This window comes from Uloborus diversus, chromosome 1 (assembly GCF_026930045.1).
Source record: "Uloborus diversus isolate 005 chromosome 1, Udiv.v.3.1, whole genome shotgun sequence".
Taxonomy (NCBI): domain Eukaryota; kingdom Metazoa; phylum Arthropoda; class Arachnida; order Araneae; family Uloboridae; genus Uloborus; species Uloborus diversus.
Window position 1 is genome coordinate 66,442,951 of NC_072731.1, and position 22,887 is coordinate 66,465,837.

At 34.9% G+C, this 22,887-nt stretch overlaps 1 protein-coding gene across 1 annotated transcript in view; it reads left to right on the forward strand.

Annotated features, from left to right (window-relative positions):
* LOC129230192 (uncharacterized) overlaps positions 1 to 22,887 on the forward strand; it is a 79,362-nt gene that overhangs the window by 43,588 nt on the left and 12,887 nt on the right. Inside the window, exons 2-8 of the mRNA XM_054864595.1 lie at positions 2,153 to 2,362; positions 3,598 to 5,687; positions 7,621 to 8,675; positions 9,433 to 9,732; positions 13,598 to 13,817; positions 14,597 to 14,796; positions 16,904 to 17,133. Coding sequence (XP_054720570.1) covers positions 2,153 to 2,362; positions 3,598 to 5,687; positions 7,621 to 8,675; positions 9,433 to 9,732; positions 13,598 to 13,817; positions 14,597 to 14,796; positions 16,904 to 17,133 — 4,305 coding nt within the window. The remainder of the gene's footprint in view (positions 1 to 2,152; positions 2,363 to 3,597; positions 5,688 to 7,620; positions 8,676 to 9,432; positions 9,733 to 13,597; positions 13,818 to 14,596; positions 14,797 to 16,903; positions 17,134 to 22,887) is intronic.

The window sequence follows — 22,887 nt, forward strand, 5'->3', positions numbered from 1 at the left end:
CCACTGTTTTCAACTGCGTTTAAATGCAATGTTCTTAAATACTCAAGATATATAATTCCTTTCTTATACACTTAAACATAATTAGAAAATAACTGAAAAATTCAACATTAAACATCAGCACCTAAACAATGCTTCATACATTTAATCTCGAAGAGGATATCCTTGTCTTTTCCTGTTAATTTTTACTTTCCGATTCCATATTCGGCCTCAAAATACAACCCAGTTCCTGTGGCAACTAAACCTAAGGCACATCCTAAATAACCCGAATTTTACGGCCCAGTTATTTAATTCCTCCCTTGCCGCCTTCTGTAAGAACCACTTGATACATTATGCATGAATGCATTTTTCCTTTTACCCGAGGCCAACTGAAATCATCCATATATTTCACTTTTTCTGCTTCCATATCAAAATAGTTGGCGGTTTTAGATTATCGTCTTATCCAGTACTTTCCATTTAAACTGGTTTATCTAAAGACTCATCGATATTCTTCTGATTATCTTCCTAAACAGTGTGAAATACAAATTTGAGAATCATTAAAAAAAAGTTAGAAACGTTTGTGATGAAATGACATACTTATTTCAAGACATGGTAGTTTGTGGGTTTTTACTGTAACTTACACGCGGGATGGAAAAAAATTTCCTGGAAATTTAGTTTTATAGCAACGCATAATTTAACAATACAAAATGTGCTCGCAATAATTTCAATGTGAAAGTAGAAACGATTTTGAGCACTAAAGTAGGTGTATGGAAGTCAATGTATTTCCAGCGTGTTTTCATCATATTTTCAGAAAATGACAGTTTGTAGTTAGGAAACATCCTTGTGAGTTAAAGTCAGCATCATTCTCAGACACTTTAATGCATATAGTATATGAATTTCGAGAAGAATTTCTAACTAGATTTCATGAGTACACGCATCTATTGTTTTTAGTCACACAAAAAATTATTTCATTTGATACTAGTACTAGGAAGTCATGCAGTGATCCGATGTCCATAGGAATTTTTAAAAATATCTGTTTTCACAGTGATTGGTTTTGGCTGATAACTTAAATATTTTTTGCTTGTTTATTCTTACAATTTTATTTAAAGCAGCGCATAAAATCTTTCGGAGTGGTATAATTTTAGCATTATCTGGCTCATGCACAGCGTACTCTTTGACTTTAAAAAGACCTTCTGACTCGCGCACATGAGAAAAATGGTTTTTAAAAGGTTGACAGGAAAGTCATGTGATGTCCACATCAATTTTTTTAAAAATATGTATTCTCATATAGTTACAGATTTTGATTCGTCAATGAAATATTGATTGCTTGTTTATCTACTTTCAATTCCGTTTAAAGAAAGGCAGAAAAACTTTACGGAGTTGAGTAGATTTCACATACGATTTCAGATTCCATCGTATACTGGGGTGGCTTTAGGCCTCCTTCGCATGAGGCAACAGTTGAATCAACTTTCGAATCGTAGTTACAACATTAGGAAGCGCTTGTCATCCTTCACATGACAGTCAACTCCGCTAATCAACTTTTGATGAGAATGGTGGTGGTACATGTGCCTGTTGTGCCAGGCGCACCAGGAACATTGACTGTAGTGTGAAGGATGACAAGTGATTCCTTCATTTTTCTATCTGGTTACAGTTCCTAATAATCGTCCCGCCTGTTTTATAGTTGATTCAACTAAGCTGCCTCGTGTGAAGGAGGCCTTGATCTATTTTCAGGTAACATTAGCTAAACAAATGAAAAGTCAGGCCAGTGCTACTTTGACTAGGCCCTTGAAACTTGAAACAAGCAAGTGCTAATCACTCTCCTATGCTTAATACAGTGCAGTCAAGTCTGTAAAGTGGACTACTCTTATAAGTTAAACTTGTGCCTATCTTAACCACCAATATGCACCAAATTTGACTGGGAATCTTGTAAAAAAAACTTTGTAAGTTGACCACTTGTCTAAGTTGACCACTTAAGTACTGCACCGCAAGTGGTCAACTTACACACGTTTCACTGTATAAGTATAGAATTGACGATTGCTTTTCGTTTGTTGGTTCAAAGACCAAAGATACCCCAGTTGACGGTACTCACTTTGTTTCACTTCTTGCAGCATTTTTAATTATTATATTTAACACTCTGCATACGATAATTAAAAAATTTCTTATTTTTTTGTCTTAGTGGGCGAAGAAGGTAGTACCACTCAACCGCAGCATCCATTATCACCAGTGGAAAGCGAGTGTCCACCTTCTCTACCGGTGAGAACGAGCCCCGCCCTTGAGAGGAGTCCCCCGCTGGGCCCCGGGACACTTGATGCCCCGTCAGACGGCTCAGACGCAATAAAGCCCCTCTACGATGATGAAGAAGTCATCATTGCTGATCATGAGACTGGTAAGCGAGTTAATTCTTGTTCTTCCGAGGTATCCATTTTATGCCAGGGGTGCCCATCTGTAACCAGACTTTTGTTTCAAGGAGGGATTTACCAAACACATTTCTCGTGATATCTATGTGATCAATAAAATATGAATTCATTCGAATATTTTATTGATTTTTGTCACAATAGGTCATTTAAAGGAGGAGTGAAACTTTATGAAACTATTAAATGGTAACGTAAATGGCATGTATGTTATGTTTCGTGAAAATTGGTTCAGTAGATTTAGTGTAAATGGATGGAACAATGGACAATGGTCCATTAGAGAAGCAAAGCTACAACTTTTTCCGAAATGTGATTATTTTATCGTACAAGTCAGAAATATTTGGACAATTAATGACATTAAAGTCCGACCAAACAACGTAAGTAGAAGCACAAATTTGCTGCTGTAATTTACAAATTTGTGCTTCTACTTACGTTGTTTGGTCGGACTTTACTATTCAGCACAAAGGTATTTATTTATCTTAATTAATGACATTACCTACACTTAATCTTCAACTAAAAATGTGCTTTTTTTTTCCTTCCTTAGTTATATGAGTTTAATTTTCGAGATTTTAATACATTTAGTTTAGTTACTATTTAGAAAACATCATTTATTTTCTTAAATATGTTAAATTATTTCATTTATAGATCTTCGTAATAATTTTGAAACATGAACGATCTTTTTTCTTTATGTAAAAAGTTTTTTTTTTTTTTCAATTTAGATATTAGAGTAAAAATATTTTCGGTCCATTATGTCATAAAAAATCCTTTCTTGGAGTGAAAAAAGACCATAAAAGGCGATCCCCCCCCCCCCCCACAAACGCTGTATCAAAGCACCTACGCATTACGGAAATAAAAATTAAAGCCATGTTTAACTCATAATTTAAAAAAAAAAACTTCTTTGACTGAAAAAAATCCTTTTAAAATTTCACGGAATTTATAAATTATATTTATTAAACCTTCATTAGTATTTACGTAAGATTTTTTTAACAAAAAACAAGGAGTCTTAATTTTGTTCCAACTATGTTGATGATGCGTTAGTAACCGCAAAAGAATTATTGGTGATAATGCTTCTAAAAAATATGATCTGCATTTAAATATATTATATTGGTTATTTACAGTGATGCTTGCATCGTAATTTAACATATTTTACGTATATACTAAGCCTAAATAAATGTTCATCTCAAATGCATTGTATTTTTATTTTATCCAGATAACTTGCTGGAACAATCATCTTCAATCATGCTGAGACATCAGTCATCTAGAATATTCGCTGAGGACCAGCGAGTGCCTTACTCATCCCCATTTAAAGATTCCTATGGCCAAGAGCTAGAAGAAGATCAACTCCTGAATAAACATCACTCTCCAGGTTGTGACGACTCTGGGGTATTTCTTGAGGAACCGATCGCATCTTCTCCAGAGACGCAATCAAAATCAATCGCAAGAATTAAAACTTCTGTGAAACACTACTCTAACACTTCACCCAGAATGAGACAATATTCTATTCACGAGAACCTCGATTCCGATGCCGAAAGGAGTGATGATTTAGGACTTGCTTCTTCTTCTATCGATTCTGCTGATGATCTTGATGGTGATCCCTTACCATCTACGTTACAAATATCATCACCACCTGCTGTGCCTACTAGGCAAAAGCCACCTCCAGTACCAATGAGAAAATCGATTTCTAAGTCGATTGATGGACACAAGAGTAACAAATATTACATAAATGAAACAACAACTGCCCTAGAAGTTCCTAACCAGAAAAAAATTCCTCTAAGTAAAAGTTCCAGTTCCGGAGAAGATTCAAATTTTGGAGAAGGTGATCATTTATTTAGTGAATGTTCACGTACAAATGTTATGGCTAGTGAGAATTCTAAAAATATGCTAAATCAACAAAAAAGTGAGCAAACTCGAAGCAATTTTGCAATGACGCGATCATTTCATGAAGACATGTTGCAAAATCAATGCCGTGAGAATAATCAAGAATCAACCAAAGCTAATTTTTTGGCTCGGACTTTAAGTTCCACATCAGATGCGAGAAAGTTAGACGCGTGTGGTGCTGACTTTGGGCAGATTACTCGGCGGAAAAGTGAACAACCAGCGGGCTTCAAGTGGAAAAGTGAGGAATGTTTAAGAACTGCTGCTGAAACCAAATGGTCGTTACCCGGTCGTAGATATGAGAAATCAATCAGTGTTAGAGACAGGATAGCGATGTTTTCTGAATTAGAAGCAAACCAAACAGTTAAGAAAAAAGACGATCTTCATAGGTACGGTAGTGAGAATAATATAAAGGCTGTTACGAACATTGTTGAGAACAGAAAGGATGATTCTGCGTCTGTGGACAGTCATAAGGATGGTTCTCTAGTTCGTGATTCCAAATGGCACAGTATGCATAGTTTAGCGAAGAAACAAGTGGAGAAAGACATGTCTTTTGTCGATTCAAATCTGAAACCAGCAATAAGCATACCATCTTTAACAACGAGTGCTTTCATAGAAACTCCTTCGAATAGTTATTCTGTGCTACCTGTTAAATTAGACGTAGAACCACCAAAGCCAATTGTTAGTACATATCCTGAAACGCAATTGACGAATAATAAGAGGTACAATTATGGTCTTTATAGCCTTAAGAGTTTAAAAAATACAGAGGACTTATTGAGTAAAAGGGTGTCGGGTTCTAATTTATTGTCCATCATAGATAGTAGAAAGCAACCTTTACAAAAGCTCAAAGGTTTAGTCATTCCTGATAAACCGTATCAGCCGAATTACGGCAAGACGTTACCAACTATTGTAAGCAGCGATGCTGATGTGAAAGATACGAGGAGAGCATCTCTTCCTATAACAGTGGTAACTGCTTCCAAAGCAATGTCTCTGCCTAGAAACAATAAGCCAGAATATTCATCCATGCAGAGGCAAACGTCTCTGATGGAGCCACCTTGGAAAAATGAGAGTAACGACAGCAATACCTTGCCTAAGTATTCACCCGCATTCAAGAAAAGAAGTTTGGAATTACCTGGATCTTCGCTGTCACCTACACCCCCTTCTTCCATCACAAGTCCCTTATCTCCACCTCCATCTTCTCCATCAAGTATCTGCAGCTCCAACGCTAGTTCCACCCTACAGCAAAACGTGTTTCAATTTTCATTATCGCACAGCAAACCAGTGCAACCTTTGCAGCCGGAGAAGGCCTTGTTATCTCCACCCTCTCTACATTCTGATGTCGAATACGAAGGCGATAACTCCGAAGATTCTTCCCACTCAGCGTCTCCTATGAGGATTTCTCAACAGGAATCTCAAGATGCAAAGGTTGTCAATTTTGTATTTCTCTTATTTTATTTATTTCCGCATTATGCCAGCTTTTGTGTTCCATAGATATAAATCTTATTCCTTTTACCATGAATGTTATTACTTAAAACTTCAAAGATTAGTTTAGTCTTTAAATGGTCTTAAATTTTTTTGATTTTTAAGAAAATGATTCAAAATCCAGAAGTGTCCATAGTTTCAGAATTTTTTTTTTATTTTGGCCTTAAAATTATTCTTTTTAGGTCCTTATTGCTTTAGTTATTGTCTTAAAAAATGAGATTTTCTATCTCCTATCAAGTGACAACTGTAATTCACAAACACAGCAATCTTAACCATTACGAGTTTATTATGTTTTGTTGACAACCGTTGTAGTTCTCTTGGAATTTGCTAGTTGATGGTTGCTCGTAACGGTTATTGGCACATGAATTTAAAGTGAGCCTTAATAGTTCAAGGAATTCTTATACAAATTTTGTCTTAGTTTATCAATTTCAAAAACTTATCTTTGTTATTATGAGATAAGCTTTGATCTGTATAAGAATAAGTATGATTTGAAATATTCATTGAACCTCGCGAAAAATCGGTTTTAAATTGTTATAAAACTGATGGGCAAGCGGTGAGATGATTTTATTCAATCTTAACATTCTCCCAATATTTATTTTTTCTGATAATGTTAGTTGATTCATTAAAATAGTGAATATTTATTCAAATTATCCCCGCTCCTACCCAAAGCCCGATCATTCTGATATTGTACATGGGGCTCATCTGTAATTCAGGGCCCCCTTAGGGCCCGACAAAGATTTTTGAAGACACTGGGCATAAAATTCATTCCCCCCTCCCGCCCCCTATATTTCAGCATATTCTAAAGCTATAAAATATTTCGATACTTGCGTATGAACACAACCATGCTAAGTTTGGTGGTAACCTCATATCACAACGTTTAAAAAGTAGAAGAGATATAGTATACGATAATTATATAACATGGGGTTAAAATTTGCCAGTTTACCTTAAATATCAAAGGTATTTATGATGTAACTTTTAACAGTAAATACAGACTAAACTTGGAGTGGTTTTGAGATTTGCAAAGAGATCAATTTTTTAAGGAGAATTTTTATCGGCAAATAAAGAGATTTTTTCCTTGTCTTTACTTTTGCGAAAATATAAATGACATCATTGTACTCTAGACTCTGAGTGAAATCATTATGTATTTTTAATTAGCATAATAAATTAAGGAGACTTTGGGCCCCCTGAAATCTAAGAGCAGCGGCCTGTGCCCCGCATGCCCCTGCGGTAATCAGGCTCTGCTCCTACCCTCCCCCCTTTTTATTCTAATTTTTAATTTCAGATATCACAGTTTACTTTTAAAATATCGGATTTGTAATAGAAATAGGGGGAACACTCTAAAGTTAAGCTGTCAATTCCATATAATGAAAGTTACATGGAATCGACAGTTAAAAGTTGTTATCTCAGCAACTGATTATTATGAGCAAACATGGAACGATTTTATATTTCCCTCTTAGCATTCTTAGGTAATAAAGTTATCAGAAGTGAAAGCGGGCCACAAAATGTATAAATTCAAATAAAATGAATGCTTACAAGTTATAAATATCAGTAAGGTATCAACTTGAAAAATAATGGATTTTCAAAGAGTTCCACTCAATTTTTAATTTTGTCTTTTTCTTCAGAAACCGAAGCAAGTGATTGGAAGATACTATCTTAGAAACTACAACTCGAATGAATAATTCGTTTAGGACTTGCTCACGCGACGAACATAAAACATCAAAAAAGCGACCTTGTCCTTCGTTTATACGGCTGTTTCTAAAAATTTTATTTTCTACATTTATATATTTCTCCCCCTTTTTCCCCTGGTCTTTTACTATTTCTTTAATAATTTGATGATTTATTTCATTTAAAGAACTAAGTTATTTTGTTTTTACAGCCTATGACTCAATCTCTGAATTCAGGAATTTTGCATTATGGTAAATCCAACACCTTTACGACGTCAGCTAAGAGCGTTTGTCATCAGCCTTTGATGGTAGAGGCTCTCGAAAAACCAGTTAAAGTTATAGAGCTTGAGCCATCAAAGCAAAAGGCAGCTGTTTATATTTCAAGAACGGAAATTATGCTCAAGAATGAAGAGCAGGGCCAAATAGAATCGGGGCGAAGCCAAAACTCATCGTCCATTACATTAACTAATGAACAAGGAAATGATGTAAACAGTAGTACCACAATGCAGCCGCCTCAAGAATACCTTTCGAATAAGACCAATGGCCATTTCAAAGAAGGATTTCGCACTGCTCAAAATGGTTCCGTGGAAGTGCCTACTTTTTTCGAAAAAAGAACGTATTCTAGAAATGAAGAATATTTTTCCGAGGAAACCACTCTGTGTAACGAGTTCGCTCCAAATAGAAACGGAGTTTCTCCTTCCGACATTGAGATTTTAAGCGCTGAATTGTCTAGCAAAAAGGCAGAAGATAAATTAAACGTCGAAGTTGGAAAGTTCCGTGCCTTGCCATTGAATTTGAAAGAAAATGACATTATGCCATGTAATACGAATGGAAACGCTTTTGAATCCGATCCTGCAAAGGGACGGAGTTGCTCGTTGTGGTCAAACCGACGTCCATTACCATCTGAATGTGATGAGAGTGATGATGATTCACATTCAACCTTAAGTCACAGAACGGAAGATTCACGGCACACGACGACGGATGATTGTCTATCTGATGCTACAACAGACTCTTTCGAGAAGCCTCCACCTCTGCTTTCCGAGCCTCCTACTCTGCAAAGGTCCATGGAAGATTATGCGTCAACAGAAGGCTACATATCTGATGCATCGACGGACGTGTCTCTGAGGCGCTTCACGCACAAATCTGCAGAATCCAATGCTTACTCAACTGAAGAGTATCTTTCGGATGCCACTGCTGAATCTCCAGATCCTGAGTGGGTTTCCAATCGAACTTCAGTCTTGGAGCAATCATCGAACATGTATTCCAGGTAACTTTTGATGCATTAATTTCACTTTGGGTATTCACTACACACATGAATAACAAAAAAAATAAATAAATAAATAAATAAATCTTGTTTAACATTTTCAAGTTAATGTCAAGTACAAAAAAAGTCCAACCTAGACCACAACATGTTCACTCAAAGTGCGAGTTGGTATTTTCACCAGGACTAAGGAGTCGAAGAATTGGAGTTGAACCGGTTTTGAGTTAAAGAAGTCGGAGTCTGAGTCGAAGACTCTAAAACTCCTGGAGTCGGAGTCAGAACCGGTATTTTTCCGACTCTAAAGCCTTGCTTTAGAGTCGGCGACACTTCCCCCGACTTGACCAGAAATTTAGATTCCTCAAAGAGAAAACTCTAAATTTGAAATACTCTTTGCCTAATCTACTTATTATTAACGGCACTTAAGTTTTTGTAGTATTTAGTTGTCCCCCCCCCGAAGAAAATGATTTTTTTTTAATTGAGTAAGATTTGCTTTTAATTAGTGTTAGGTTATTATAAACTGACTCAATATTACATCACAAGTTCTTCTGCAATACAAAGGAACCATTTTTTAATTACTTGAAAATAAAATAAAGTAAAATAAAACAATTTGAACATAAATATTTTTTATGTTCAAATGTGTGCCTTACTTGAGGAAATCATTTTTATTAATTTTATTCTGGACTTCACTTGTTAAGAAAAAATGCGCATAACATCTGATGGACATTAAATGTTTTACTTATTTTTTTACTTGCTTTTGTTCCAGGAGTATGTATCGAAATGAATTAAATAGGCAGAATTCTGAGATAACAGGTAAAAAAGTGGATCTGGATCTTCGTCCGAGGCAACTGAGTCAACAGAAAACGGTACTGAAAGCATCCACTCTACCTTCTGGAAGTGTGCAAAAATTCAAGGCGTTAGCTGAAAAGTGGGAACAACGCGCAGATGTTACATCACCTCCTCCAACACCACCGGCAAGCGTTGTCGGTGGCAAAAAGGAACCAAAAGCAAACTCAATTGCAGCAGCCATATTGTCCCCATCCAACACTTGTACAGTTTTCAAAGGGTAAGGAAATGTATAGATTATATTCTATTAAATTTCCTTTACCTAAAGATCCGTAGATAGATGTTAAAAAAAAATTCAAACAAACGAAATACATTATAGTATATATATATATATATATATATATATATATATATATATATATATATATATATATATATATATATATATATATATATCATAATGATTGATGAAAGAAAACTTACACTATACGTGTTTTAGAACATTTATTTTTCAGTAAACTGTTATCGTAAAAATCGTTAAAGGCTGACAAACAATATAAATGTTTTTTCACTTCTGTATTTCCATTTTATTTTGCTAAAATTTTGCATGATCAGTAGAAAAACAAAAATTATATTTTTAAGAACTTTCCTTTATTTTACATATAAACCAAATAAACAGTACGACATAAAATAAAAATAAAAATAATCTTTAAAAATCTGCAATGCAGCAATAAATTAAGCAAAGAAAAATATAAGTAATTGAAAATAACAAAGATTTAAAAAAAAATGTCAACAAAGTTTCAAATGAATATAGTAATTAGTACATGCTTTTCTAAAAAAAAAGCCTATGTTAGTGTGAATAAAAGCTTCGAAAACATGGTGTTTAGAAAAGTAAGAATTAAATGTAAATTTCATATCAGAAAAGTAAATTTACCTTTCATAAATGTTTTCTTGTTTTGTTAATATTTGTTGATTGAAAAACTTTCGCCACTTTAGAAAGGAAAATGTTCTGACTGTCAAGATCTCAAAAAAAAAAAAAAAAAAAAAAGAAGGTTTCTTTTCTACCTTTGTCCCCCCCCCCCCCTTGTTTTTTAATTTAAACTTCAGTGTTTCTGAAACTCGATTGAGTCAAAGCAGAAGCAGATCAACTATCAAGTTCTCAAAGACATATTATTCAGTTCTGCGTCTTACTTTCATTCGATTCCCCTTTTTTTGGGGGGGGGGGGGGGGGGGGAGTTGTATTCTTAAAATGTAATATCTTCTTATCTTAGTTTTGCTGTATATGTGCACCTGCAATTGCAGGGCACAAATAAAATGTTCAAAAATGAGCCTTTCTCTCTAAATAAAATGAATAAGAAAATAAATAAGTATCTTCCATCATCGTTTCTTTCGGAAAAAAAATGGATCAAGGAAAATAATGTTAAGTGAAGCAACATTTTAACCATTGTATAGCGTAAAATTATACAAGAGTCAATTGCTCGAAAAAGGATTTCTAGTCCAAGAGCGAAAATAATATTTATGACGCATGTTAAAGGAAGGTAAGCGTTAAAGTTATTAGTGAAATGTTGATAAGATGAGTGTAATTATGTATGCCCCAAATAACTTGCGAAATGATAGATTCCATTGACATTTAAAAGAAAAATTATCAATACATTAATGACTTGCAAAAGTTGCGTCGGAATCTTCTGTTGTGTAAAGACCAAGCTCTAAAGCTTGAAAATCTCAACGTTTTATTGGCAGTTCAGTGAGTGTGCTGAAGATATTTCGTTTTCTACGTACAAATTTTATTAATTCCTCATTCTTTTTGAATCCATAAAGTATGAGATTATGACCAAATTTCATAAGTGGATGGAAATGCCGCTGGTTATGATGCTGTTTGTCTTGTCGAGTTCCAGCTATAATCTCCCAATTTATAACTATCACCGTCATAAAAATTTCTTTGTTACTTACGTGTAAATTTCAAAGACATTTTTTTTTTTCTGATCACCGGAATTACACAGTTGCAAGTCGTCAGACGGAGAAAGGAAGGTAATGACAATGTGCCGGCGCCAGTTCTGATTTTTCTTTTTTTATATCTTTCAAGTCACGCTTGAGATGACTGAGGCATTTCAGTAGCATCGATTGATTCATCTCGTTCTTGCACCTGTTGCTAATGACAGCCACTGTGTGCAGAAGCGTTCCTTAAAACATTTGAAATCTCGACGACGAGCGCCCATCGAGTTTAATGTAGCTTAGATCCTCTCATTCCCAAGGGTAGGGGAAAGATCAACCTTTCTTTGCATTGCATGAAAGAGGTGGAGGAATTCTGATTTAGTGGTTTTGTAGGACAAACAGGAAAGTGCGGATATCCAGTCTGCAAACCTACTTTTAAGGGTGTAATTTGATTCGACTTTATATTTCGCTGTGTATTATTAACTTTTATTACACCCTGTGGAAGTTATTTTCACCGTATGTCGTTCGTAGCAGATGCATTACCACGTTTCTTGGAAATCCTGCCTTTGAGTGATTTTGCAAAAACTACATTCTTCGACATTTTATGTCGTTTGTTTCTTTATTTATCTCTCCCCCCCCCCCTCAAACCTGTGCTACGTAGATTTAAAATGGATGAATTGGAATTACGGAAAACTAATTTGACTTTTGATCCATTTTCCAAAAGACCGACCTATATGCACATGATTACTTTATGTTGTAAAAAAAACTGATTTGAGTTTCACTATTTCAACGGGCGATTGTTGTCGCTTTTTCAGTTACCTCTGTTTTTGTTTCTCCTTCCCTCAAAATGCATGAAAAGAGACGCCAATTGAAAAAATAATGAAATTGGCGATTTTTATGTCACAAAAGTGTCATTAAATGTCAAGTGCTATGTTTCATTTCAACGATCTTGCTATGAATCAAATGACGTTTTCTTGAATTCTATCACCTATCCATTAACAGCCATTTCGTGACACATACTTCATCTTCTGGTTGGAAATATTCATTTGGTTATGAATATATTCAGGGCTTCTGCATTAAACTGAACAAGGAAATGATTTATTTTGACACACATGGTACTCATTTTAAAATGGATGTGCGGAAGAGATATTTCATCTCTCCAACTTACCTTGTTGGCTTCTTTGTTGAACTATGAAACATCAACTTTTATTTATATTTTTAAGTAGCTACCGAATCATAAAGCTACCAAGGGAAAAAAAAGTGTGGGCTTTCATTTTAAGATTAAAAAAAAAAAAACTTTAAGTTGTCACAAACGCTCACTAAAGTTTGATATTTTATCGCCCGTTGAAAGCCCTATACATCGAAAGAAAAAAGTTTAAATAAAAATTTCATTACATGTTCATCTCTAACGGCCAAGCCCGTCATTTCATTTTTCTAGAGGTGAGCAAAGAGATGTAGTAGCTGTGTATTGTATCGAAAAGCAACACTTACTATATACAAATAAATTTAATTTTCAAAGCCAGGTGTGGTAGTACTTCCTGAAGCATGATCTAAGTGCAAAAAGTTGGAAAGCTCAAAATTACTTAAAACTACAAAGCTCTAATACACTAAGACCAAGGGGTGCCCACCTACAGGGGTTCATGGTGCAGAGTGAGCTATTGAAATTTTACAGGGGGTTGTTTTTGAGGAGCATTTTTTACTTTTTGGGAGGCTCTTGCTTTTGGAAGGCACCCGTGATAATACCTCACTTTTGTGCATAAGTTTAATGATTTTTAAATGGAAAAATCATTTTTTATCCTCAAATACTATTGATTGTTGAACTCATTAGGGGGTGTCCACAAATAAAGTCACGGTTTGAAGGAGAGGGGGTTCATAAAATTAAGACAATTTGTCGCACAACACAAGGTGGAGAGCGGGGGTAACATGAAGCGTGACATCTTGTATTTTATGTAAGAATATGTTTCTTAAAAAATAGCGTGGCGATCGATAAACAGGAGGAAGAAGGTGCGTCAAAAATGTTGAAAAAAGTGTGGCATCAATTATACATGAACAGCCCCTTAGCTATAGTATATCGTTGCTGCTGGATGGAGTTTAGTGCTGTACTCTAAATTTCTCTTCTCGAAGAAACTTGAATCGAGTTTAGAAATCGCTAATTTACATGACTTAAATAGATGTTTCTAAAAAATCTTAAAATATTCAACGTACTGTTGCAGGAAGAGCACTTTACCGCCTTCACTTATGCCAAGGAACTCATCATCGGAAAAGAAGAGCCATTCATCTAAGTCTTCCAAAGATACATCTTACGCAACAACTTCAATGGACAAAGAAGCTTCGTCGTTTGCAGATGGATTGCTGGCTAGAAAATCATCCACTTGTAGTACCATTCTTGCGGAATCGACGACGAATGGGTGGACTAATAGTCAATTGGATGAGGTATGAGTTCTTTTATAAACTGATCTCAATGTACTAATGTTCTTTTTGGTCGAAAACCTATTTATAATTGGCACTTTCGTGTACGCCTATTTTAGTATGACGAAGAAAATTTCTTGACACAAACTTTGCTGAACTATTACCATAGTCACATGTGAAGTAGAGAGAAGCAAAGGAATGAAAGTGAACATTTTTAAGTTTTGAGTGACACGCGTTTAAAGATCCTGTCCTAGATATCCAGTCCTTTCATTGAAAAGTTTTTCTAAACCACACTGTATAGCAGCACCTACCAGGGCTACTGTGGCTAGATCTTGCACCAAAACAGAGGAGATGTTCACCTACCAAACCATTTGTACTAGTTTTCTCCAAATTTTAAATTTTGGCATTTACATACCTTTGCGTCTCAATGCCTCATATCAACTTTGAAGAGCTCATGGGCCTCTTAAGTATAATTTAGGCCACTTTTTGATTACACTACATACTCATTTTGATAAATAACTCCTCCTACATGTGGAAGTTCTTTTACCAATACAGAATAGAACGATATGAAGTTGTAAAAGTAGTTATTTTAGAATTGGATGTTTCTGAAAATTATCTATTTTACTCATTCATACCTCGTTCTGCAACGTAGCTATTTCTCACTCATACCTTTGACACTATTATGCATCAGGTAGTTTCTTGTTATGTGTTAAACTCTTAGATTTGCAAGATCTCGCAATGAAGCAATTATTGCGTGCTATTTTCATTTTTAAAGACTTATTTCGTGTATTTTATATTTTTAGGTTGGTAAAGCTGAGTTCAGCAAAAGGAGTGACAGTATGAGTAGCTGTTGTAATTCCGGTACACTAATCCAGAAAGATGATGACGTTGGCATGTTGTCGACTGATCTGTCGGACGATGTTCCAAAGGCAGAGTTAGTATTGACGACTTCTGTTGCACCTGTTAGAAATGATTCTGTTCAACATAATGAACTGCTTTTAAGGTAGGAAACTTTTCATTTTTTTGTTGTAACGGATTTTCAATATTACATTCAGTTAAGCTATGCATAACCGATAGTTTTTTTTTTTTTTTTTAACTTAAAAATTAAGGTTAGTCGAAAATAATTACGACTTTCTTATCCAGGAGTGCTCTGATGGGAAGTCACTGCGACCATCCAAAAGATTTCTTACTCGGAAAATTTTGTCTGACTATTCGGCAAAATTATCCTCATTCGCCGAACTTTGGAGTTTCGTTCGGAAAAATTATCGTTGGGCAAAATTTGGAGTTCCATTCGAAAAATTGAGAATTTCCGCCTTCCCAAAAATTTAAGTTCACGGTGCCCCTGATCTTATCATAACTTGTCTATGAGCAGGTAGTAGAGCTTCATTTTCGTGTTGAGGAAGAAGAAAATCTTAACATTGCCTTAATGTCCCACAATTGTTTTCTTTTCAAAACAATTTATATCTTCCGCTCCGTAGATTTCCTTTGTGTCAAGTGCTTTCAAGCTCTCTATTGATGTGAAACGTACTTTTAGAAAGATTCCCTTTTTGTGAAATAGAAACGAAAAGGAAATTAGGAGAGTCTTTATGAGAACAGATATCAATGTTATTTCGCTTCATGAAGGTTAAATGGCAGGATCGCAATATTTTGAATGACTTGACTGATATACGTCTGAGAGATTTGCCAAAGTTTTTGAACTTTTAAATTGTAAATAAGAAAAAAAAAAAAACATGTTAGAACCTTTACCCTAAATTTTTATGTACAGTTGGCTCTCTGTTTAACAACTTTCAAGGGACCACAAAAAATCGTCCTTAAGTGGAAAACGTCCTTAAATAAAATGCTTTTAATACTACAGTGAACCAACTGGGACCGTGAAAAGCCTTCGTTAAATGGAGAACGTCGTTAAATAGAGCGTCGTTAAACAGAGAGCCAACTCTATTTACAACTTCGCCTGTCGTATTTCTATATTCAAGTTTTTCTAATGTCTTAAACTTCTGTAACTGTAATCAATGGATTTTTCTTCCCAATAACATGCAGTGGCGGATACAAGGGGTAGGGTCATGGGAATCCTGGCCCCCTCCCTAAACCTTCGACAACTGTATCCGTCCACATTGAGTTCAAACACTTTATGCATAAAATGTTCACGATTACAGTATCTTTTAAATTCATTAACTATTTTTGAACGTAAATATTTGAACTACTACTTCGTTTCATCACTTATGAAATTTATTTGCAACGTCCTCAGTTAGGTACCTTATTCCTGTTTGATTTGATTCTTTTTATTAACACTCAAGCAATTTCAGAAATTTTTTGTACCCAAAACCGTAGTTTCGTTCTGGAGTCGGTAGGGTGTCATTCTCAGCATAACCCCCCAAAATGGTTTTCTGTATCCGCTCCCGATAACAGGAGGTTTTATTATAACAAAAAAGTCAAGCAGTGATGTTGCAGTATTTTTTACCCTTGATGCAGTTTGCAGTTTAAGGTTCATTTGCCTAAATGGTCTTTGTCCTCCTTTGATCTCAAATCGGAAATTCGTTCTATTTGTTACAATGACTTTTTGAGTTATAACACCCACAAGAAGCATGTTAATCCACACATTGACACACAATCACGAACACACATCATTTAAAAAATTCAAACCATACTCGTTTCTTCTTAAGACATATAAATAAACGAAAATACGAATACTTTTGACTTTCCAGTATTTTTTCTTAAACGATTTGGATGTGAATGAAAGTAGCAAAAGAAAAAGAAAAGAGGGGGAGGGGTGGGGGTGTATAAAATCTTAGTAGTTTACGAAAAGTTGTTTTTATTCAGAATAAACAAACAAACAAAAAAAAAAAATACTATAGAGAACTTTTGTATTTCCTTTCTGTTAACTTCCTTAAAGTATTATGACTTTTTTAAAAAAAATAACTGAGAAAAAAATGCAAATTTTGGTCGAATATCAACAATCCTTTTTAATAGTTTATAGTCAACTTTAAAAATGTAGTTATTTCATTACTATATAAAAAATCCTATGCTTTATTGTTCTTTTGGTAAGCAGTTAAAATTTTTTGTTTTTTTTTTACCTTAACTTATTTATTTAATTTTTGCTATTTTAAATTTAGTTCAAAGACGACAAGTGAACCAACCTTCAAGAACGAGCCGCGCAGTCGCCAAGGGTTTGATTTGTCGCGATCATCAGCTTGGATAAAGACGTCTCCAGCTCCTGCAAGACCAAGTTTTGGATCTAAAGCAACTTTCAGCGTGAGCGATATACGTCGGAGTTTCGAACAAAATGAGCCAGAAGTCAAGAAGAAGCCAGCCTTGCCACCAAAGAAGTCAATGATCGTAGCAGGTACTTGATTTTTGAAAGTGGAATTTAATTTTGGAAATAAAAAACAAAGGAGTTTTTAGTCAACAGGGATACGTTGGACATTCTGGGATGCATAGGACTTTCAAAGGTGGACTTATTAACAACTGATCCTCTACTAAGTCATTGATTTTTTGGCAATTAACAGCCTACTGGAGTTCATCTGACTCATGTCAGACCTTTAAACAGGATAAGCAACAACAACATGTTTAAGAGGGTGGGCTTAAGAAAAGTCTACCTTCCGTTATGTAGATGCTGATCTTGATGCTAAATGACTTTGTCATCGAAATTATACATTAAGTTTTAAAAAAAATCTAAATTTCTCAAATAGATGTGAAAATGAGCTCGATCTATTTTGAGACAAAAATTTACCCCCAAGTAACATTGTAAGTACGTGTATATTTGTATCTTAAACGTGCATAGTGCTTTTGCATAAAGCCTCAACATAAAATGAATCGAGTTTTCTGTTGACTAATTATTTTATGGTTCTCGGATTCAAAGGAATTCACATTCAAATAAATTAATTAATAAAATATATAAGCAAAAAAAAAAAAAAAAAAACTAAATAAATAAAAATTGTATCCCTGGCATTAGGAATTCGGATTGGCTTTTTTCTTCTTTATTTTCCTTTTCTTTCTTTCTTTTTATTTAATTAGTTTATTACTAACTTTTTAAAAAACGACACCTGACCCAATAACGTACTATAACATAATAAAACTTCTCACGTTTTGAAAATTACGAATGATCGTCCACGGGAAACAAGAAACAATAAAAGCTAAGGGGAATAACTTCCACTGAAAAATAAGATAGGTAGAATTTAAATTTTGCCGTAGAAATTTTGTACAAGATTCTCTTTCGTGCAAAATTTCCATCGGAACCTTTAAAAAAAAAATTCCCGAAGAAGTTAAGAAGCAGCTTGTCCCGAATTAGTTAAGTAATCAATAATTTAATAAGAATGTGTATAAAATCTTCCTCTGGCGATTCATATCGCAGTGATTCGTTAATCATTTACCCAGCGTTACTAAACTTCATTGGAGGTAAATTTAATTGAATTTAGTGCTTTCAGCATTGCAATTTCCTCATCTTTAATCTGTGGTTTTGCTTTATGTGCATTAGCATTATCTTCAGTCATATCGCAGCGAAAAATCAGGAATGAATACAGTGAAATCCTGTTACAACGAATACCAAAACAACGAAATAAGTTTTCAGTCTCTGTGTAATTTCCACCGCATTGATTAAATTCCATTACAACGAAATTCTTGTTTAAGCGAACAAAATTTGCGGTCCCTTGAGGTTTATTGTTACGAGATTCAACTGTACATTCACTGAAACTGTCTAAATAATTTTTAAACAGCAAGAATCGGTAAATTATTTATAAAGCACTAAAAAAAAGCTTTCAAAGGCTCAAAATGTAGTATATAGGAAAGGACTTTCTTCTGAATCATTTTGCGTTTCAGTAGCCTCCTAAAGAAATTCATGATCTTTCTGGCCTCGCATTTGTTGAATCAGCCAGCTATTCGCTATGTTATCGGTCCCAGCATGATCTGGTCCAGTCTGCTCTATTTAATAGCTAATTCAATGGCACATGCATAGAAGTTTGTAGAAGTCTTTGTTTGAACTAAACTTTGCTGTACTCTTGTTCCTTCTCTCTCTCTCTCTCGTTTTTATGACGAATTTTGGGTGAAATTAGGCATTCGGAAATCGGATTTGTTTCTTAAAACGTCACTTATATGAAGCTTTTTTTTCTGTCATATTTGTTGTAAATTGTTAAATATTTTCAATTACAAGCAGCGCAGCGTGGAGTAATACATTCACTTGAATGGAATGCGCCCGCCAATAAGAGCTCACAAAAAGTTGGCAATCTCTTCTAATTCACCAAGTAGATAGTCACTAAGTGTGACGTTTTAGCTGTTAATTTGGTTTTTCTTCGCGTGTCTGGACGTCAAGAAACATTGCTAACACGTATAGATCCGTCGGAACCATGTACGCATTGTGTCTTCTGGTGGAAACCTTCCAGCCTCTGTTGCAACATTGCGAATTATCATCTGGCTGGTATTTGTACTGTTCATGTCCGATAAAAGGTTTCTCGTAAGTATCTTATATTATTTCAAAACTTCTACTTCTGCTACGCCTTTTCCCAGCCGTTTCCAGCTAATGGGTTCCTTTGTCATTCTCATTCTTTTATATGAATCTATTCTCGTTTGGTACATTTTTTACTTCCTGCGTATATCTATCCGCAACTCCGGAGCTCGAATACGCTACCTTGCGGTGATTAACAGTACCGAAATGTTTTACCGAAAAAGGTAAAATATTCTGTTTCACATGTTTTCTTTCTGATAAATTACAGGCTTCATACAGTTTGTGGTGTAATTTAATTTCAGAGGTATAGAAAAGAAAGCTTTCCACAAACACGATGAAAAAGTAATCATTCACCAAGCTTCGAAGCAAGTTATAAGTTCCAGCATTTGTTTGTTTCACCTTTTTCAACCGCCATTAGATTGTTTCCAGCGCCCCCTATAGTTTAGTGGAGTTGCGAATTTTACAGATGCATAAACAGAAAAGTACATTTCAGGGCAATATAAGTTATGGAGTTGGCATTGAAAGTATTTTATAATTCACGTTCAAGGAGGGACCCTTGTTGGCACATTCACTGATTTCAACTGGGATCAAGGAGTCAAAAATGATTAACGTAACTGTTTACTTTTTTCTTCTCAGTTAATTTGAAATTAAATCAGCCTCATTTCAATTCCAAATGTCAATTAATGGATCACGCCTTCGGAGTAAGACGGTCTTTCATCCTTTTCTCTATGAAAGAAGTGAGAAAAATATCTGCGAGTGATCTGAGCAATTTTACGTTTTGCGATAAGACTCATCAAGTATTACACAAAATGCCTTGCAAAGACTCCAGATATGGACTCTTAATTCGTGGCATAAATTTTATGAAGAACACGACTCCTTCTACGTAGAGCAATTAAATTTCGAAGCAATTAAGTTTCAATAAACGATTATTAAATTTTTGTTTTTCATCAGTAACGGACGTATCTGAGAAGATGCATCCGATACTAAACCAAAAAAAAAAAAAAAAAAATATTTAAATGATTTTTATGGAACCCCTCAAAATTTAATAGCACATTTTATAAAGGTAGAGTCTGTGTTCTTCATAAAGTTCAAGTAATGAAACAAGAATCTAACATTTTTGGGTTCTTCATGGGGTTTTTTGTGCATTAAATGATAAATCTATTAGAGTAGAATTGCTCATCTGATAAGCCGGGGAATCTTAAACGACTTCTCAACGCCTCAAACATTTCTCAACTGTTTGTAACTTTACTTTCAAACATTTTCCCACTGTTTACAACTTAAGTTTTCAAACGTTTCCTGCCGCTTATCTTCACTTTTCAAAATATAATAATAAAATCCTCGTCTGACTGTCGACTACTAGGCTCTAAAACGTATCAGAAAACATGCATATCAGCACTATGGGAGGAGACTTCGTTATCTTCGCGTGTTTCGCCCATTGGTAGCTTGTCATCGTATATGATATTTCTTGGTGGCGATTCATCTTCAGGCGAAACGAACTCCATCTACTTTGTGGCATCGATTGAGATCGTGTCATAGATTGATCGTCCTTTGGTTATTTTTCATAATTTGTTTACTTCAGGATGACCCGGGGCGGAGTCGCGTGATTGTCTGATTAGCAGCTAACAAAAGAAGGCAAAAAAGGCATGGGAACAGAAGATGAATAGGCAGCTTTTTTTCCATATATTTATCTGCGCCCAAGAAATCTTTTTTTTTTGGAGTGTGATGCTGCATGTTCTATGAATAAATAGATTCATTTTAAGTATCTATTGCGTCAGTAACTAAATTCAATGTACATACATTTAATGAAGCCATTCTCTTACAAAAGACCAGTTTTACCACCGGTTAATAATAAAGTTGAAAGTCTGTCTATGGATATCTATGAATCTCTATGTTTGTTACGCGCATAGCGACTAGACCGTTGGCCGATTTTCATGAAATTTGGCACATAATTTTACCAATATATTTTAATGACTTTAAATGAAAGAATAAGAATAACAGACTTGCGGCTAGAACGATATTAGAAAAATATCAATGAAGTCTAACATAAAATTGATTATCTTCTTTACTAATAATAAAGCTGAAAGTCTGTCTCTGGATCTCCGGATCTCTGTTACTCGCATACCGCCTAGACCGTTGGGCCGATTTTCATGAAATTTGGCACACAATTGGTTTGTAGCTTAGGGGTGAGCACCTCGAAGGGATTTTTCGAAAATTCGATTCTGTTCTTCTTCTATTCCAATTTTAAGAACATTTTACCGATCGAATTATCATCACATGGACGAGTAAATTACCATAACATGGGCGAGCAAATTAACATAGCAAGTTGGCGAGAAATTCATTATGCATTATTTGTAAATATACAGGCAAACCAAATAACGTTTTAATTTTCTACTACGGGCAAAGCTGTGCGGGTAACGCTAGTAATTTATAAAACATCGCCGGTCCACATTTATCAAGTTGAAACTTAAATACTCTACTTGAATGGAAATTTACCTAGAATGTTTAACTGATTTGCACGTCAGAACCGCTGCAGAACTCCACTAGAGTTTCATCTGCCCTTGTCAAACCTCGTGTGGGTCGACTTTTTCGTAGTTCTTCGACTCATTTTTATCCGTTTTTCGTTTGCGCGTGAAAACTACGCACACGGAGTTTTAGCGCATTGCATATCATTGTGAGCATTCGCTTTCCTGACCTTTTCCTAACTTGTAATCAATCCAAACCCTGTTGAGAAAAAATACATGAGGTTTTTTTCCCTACCTCTCGCGTCCTCAAATGGCGTCTGGAGCAAAAACATTGTTTCATTTGAAGTTCAAAACTGGCATTTACGGCCGTAGAACATCATATAATTTCTTTTATAGAGCATTTTCTTCATTTTTCATTATTTTTGCGGATTTTTCTACGCTTTGTGCTGGTTTCTTTATCAACTCATTATTTGACATCAAATGCCATGACACCCTCTTGTGATTTCTAGCCTCTTGTACACCTGACTGACTTTGCTCGATCGTTGGTTACTTCTCAACAATGTCTGTAATTTTTATTGAACTTATGGTTCAAATTTACCGCCGTTCAAGCGGAATCTTTTTCGTCTAGGTCGGTTTCTAAAATCTCCAGTCTTTTTCTTAAACAGAAAATATTTAAATCATTTAAGATACAGATAGCGCAGAAATCTCATAAGCGCTTGTTAATACCATTCACTTAATAAACTTTATACTGTAAGAAGATCGTTAAAAAAAGTGATACATTACTCAATTTTTTTAAAGCATGCGAAAAACTTTGTAGTTTTGCTTGACTCAAGACATTTTAGATTCTTTATTTCAAACTATGAAAGTCAAGGCCTGATTTACCATCAGGACTTTGAAGGCCCGAATAACCTGGGCACATCCAGCGGGAACAAAGGCCCCACTTCCAATATATAAAAAAGAATTTAAACTTAAAAACGAAAAAGAAAGAAATTGTAAATTGTATTTTTTTGACGGTTGCTTAAATTTTAAATTTATCCCTAAGTTTGAATCTAGCAACTTAGTGTTTGAAAATAATTGGTATTCACTTGGGTCAATACCGCAAAGCCGCTACATAGGTTATGCAAGGCATCGTCAAAATTTTTTCTCTTTTCCTCAAACTTCGAGAAAAAAAAAAAAAAACTTGAAAAAAAAAAATATG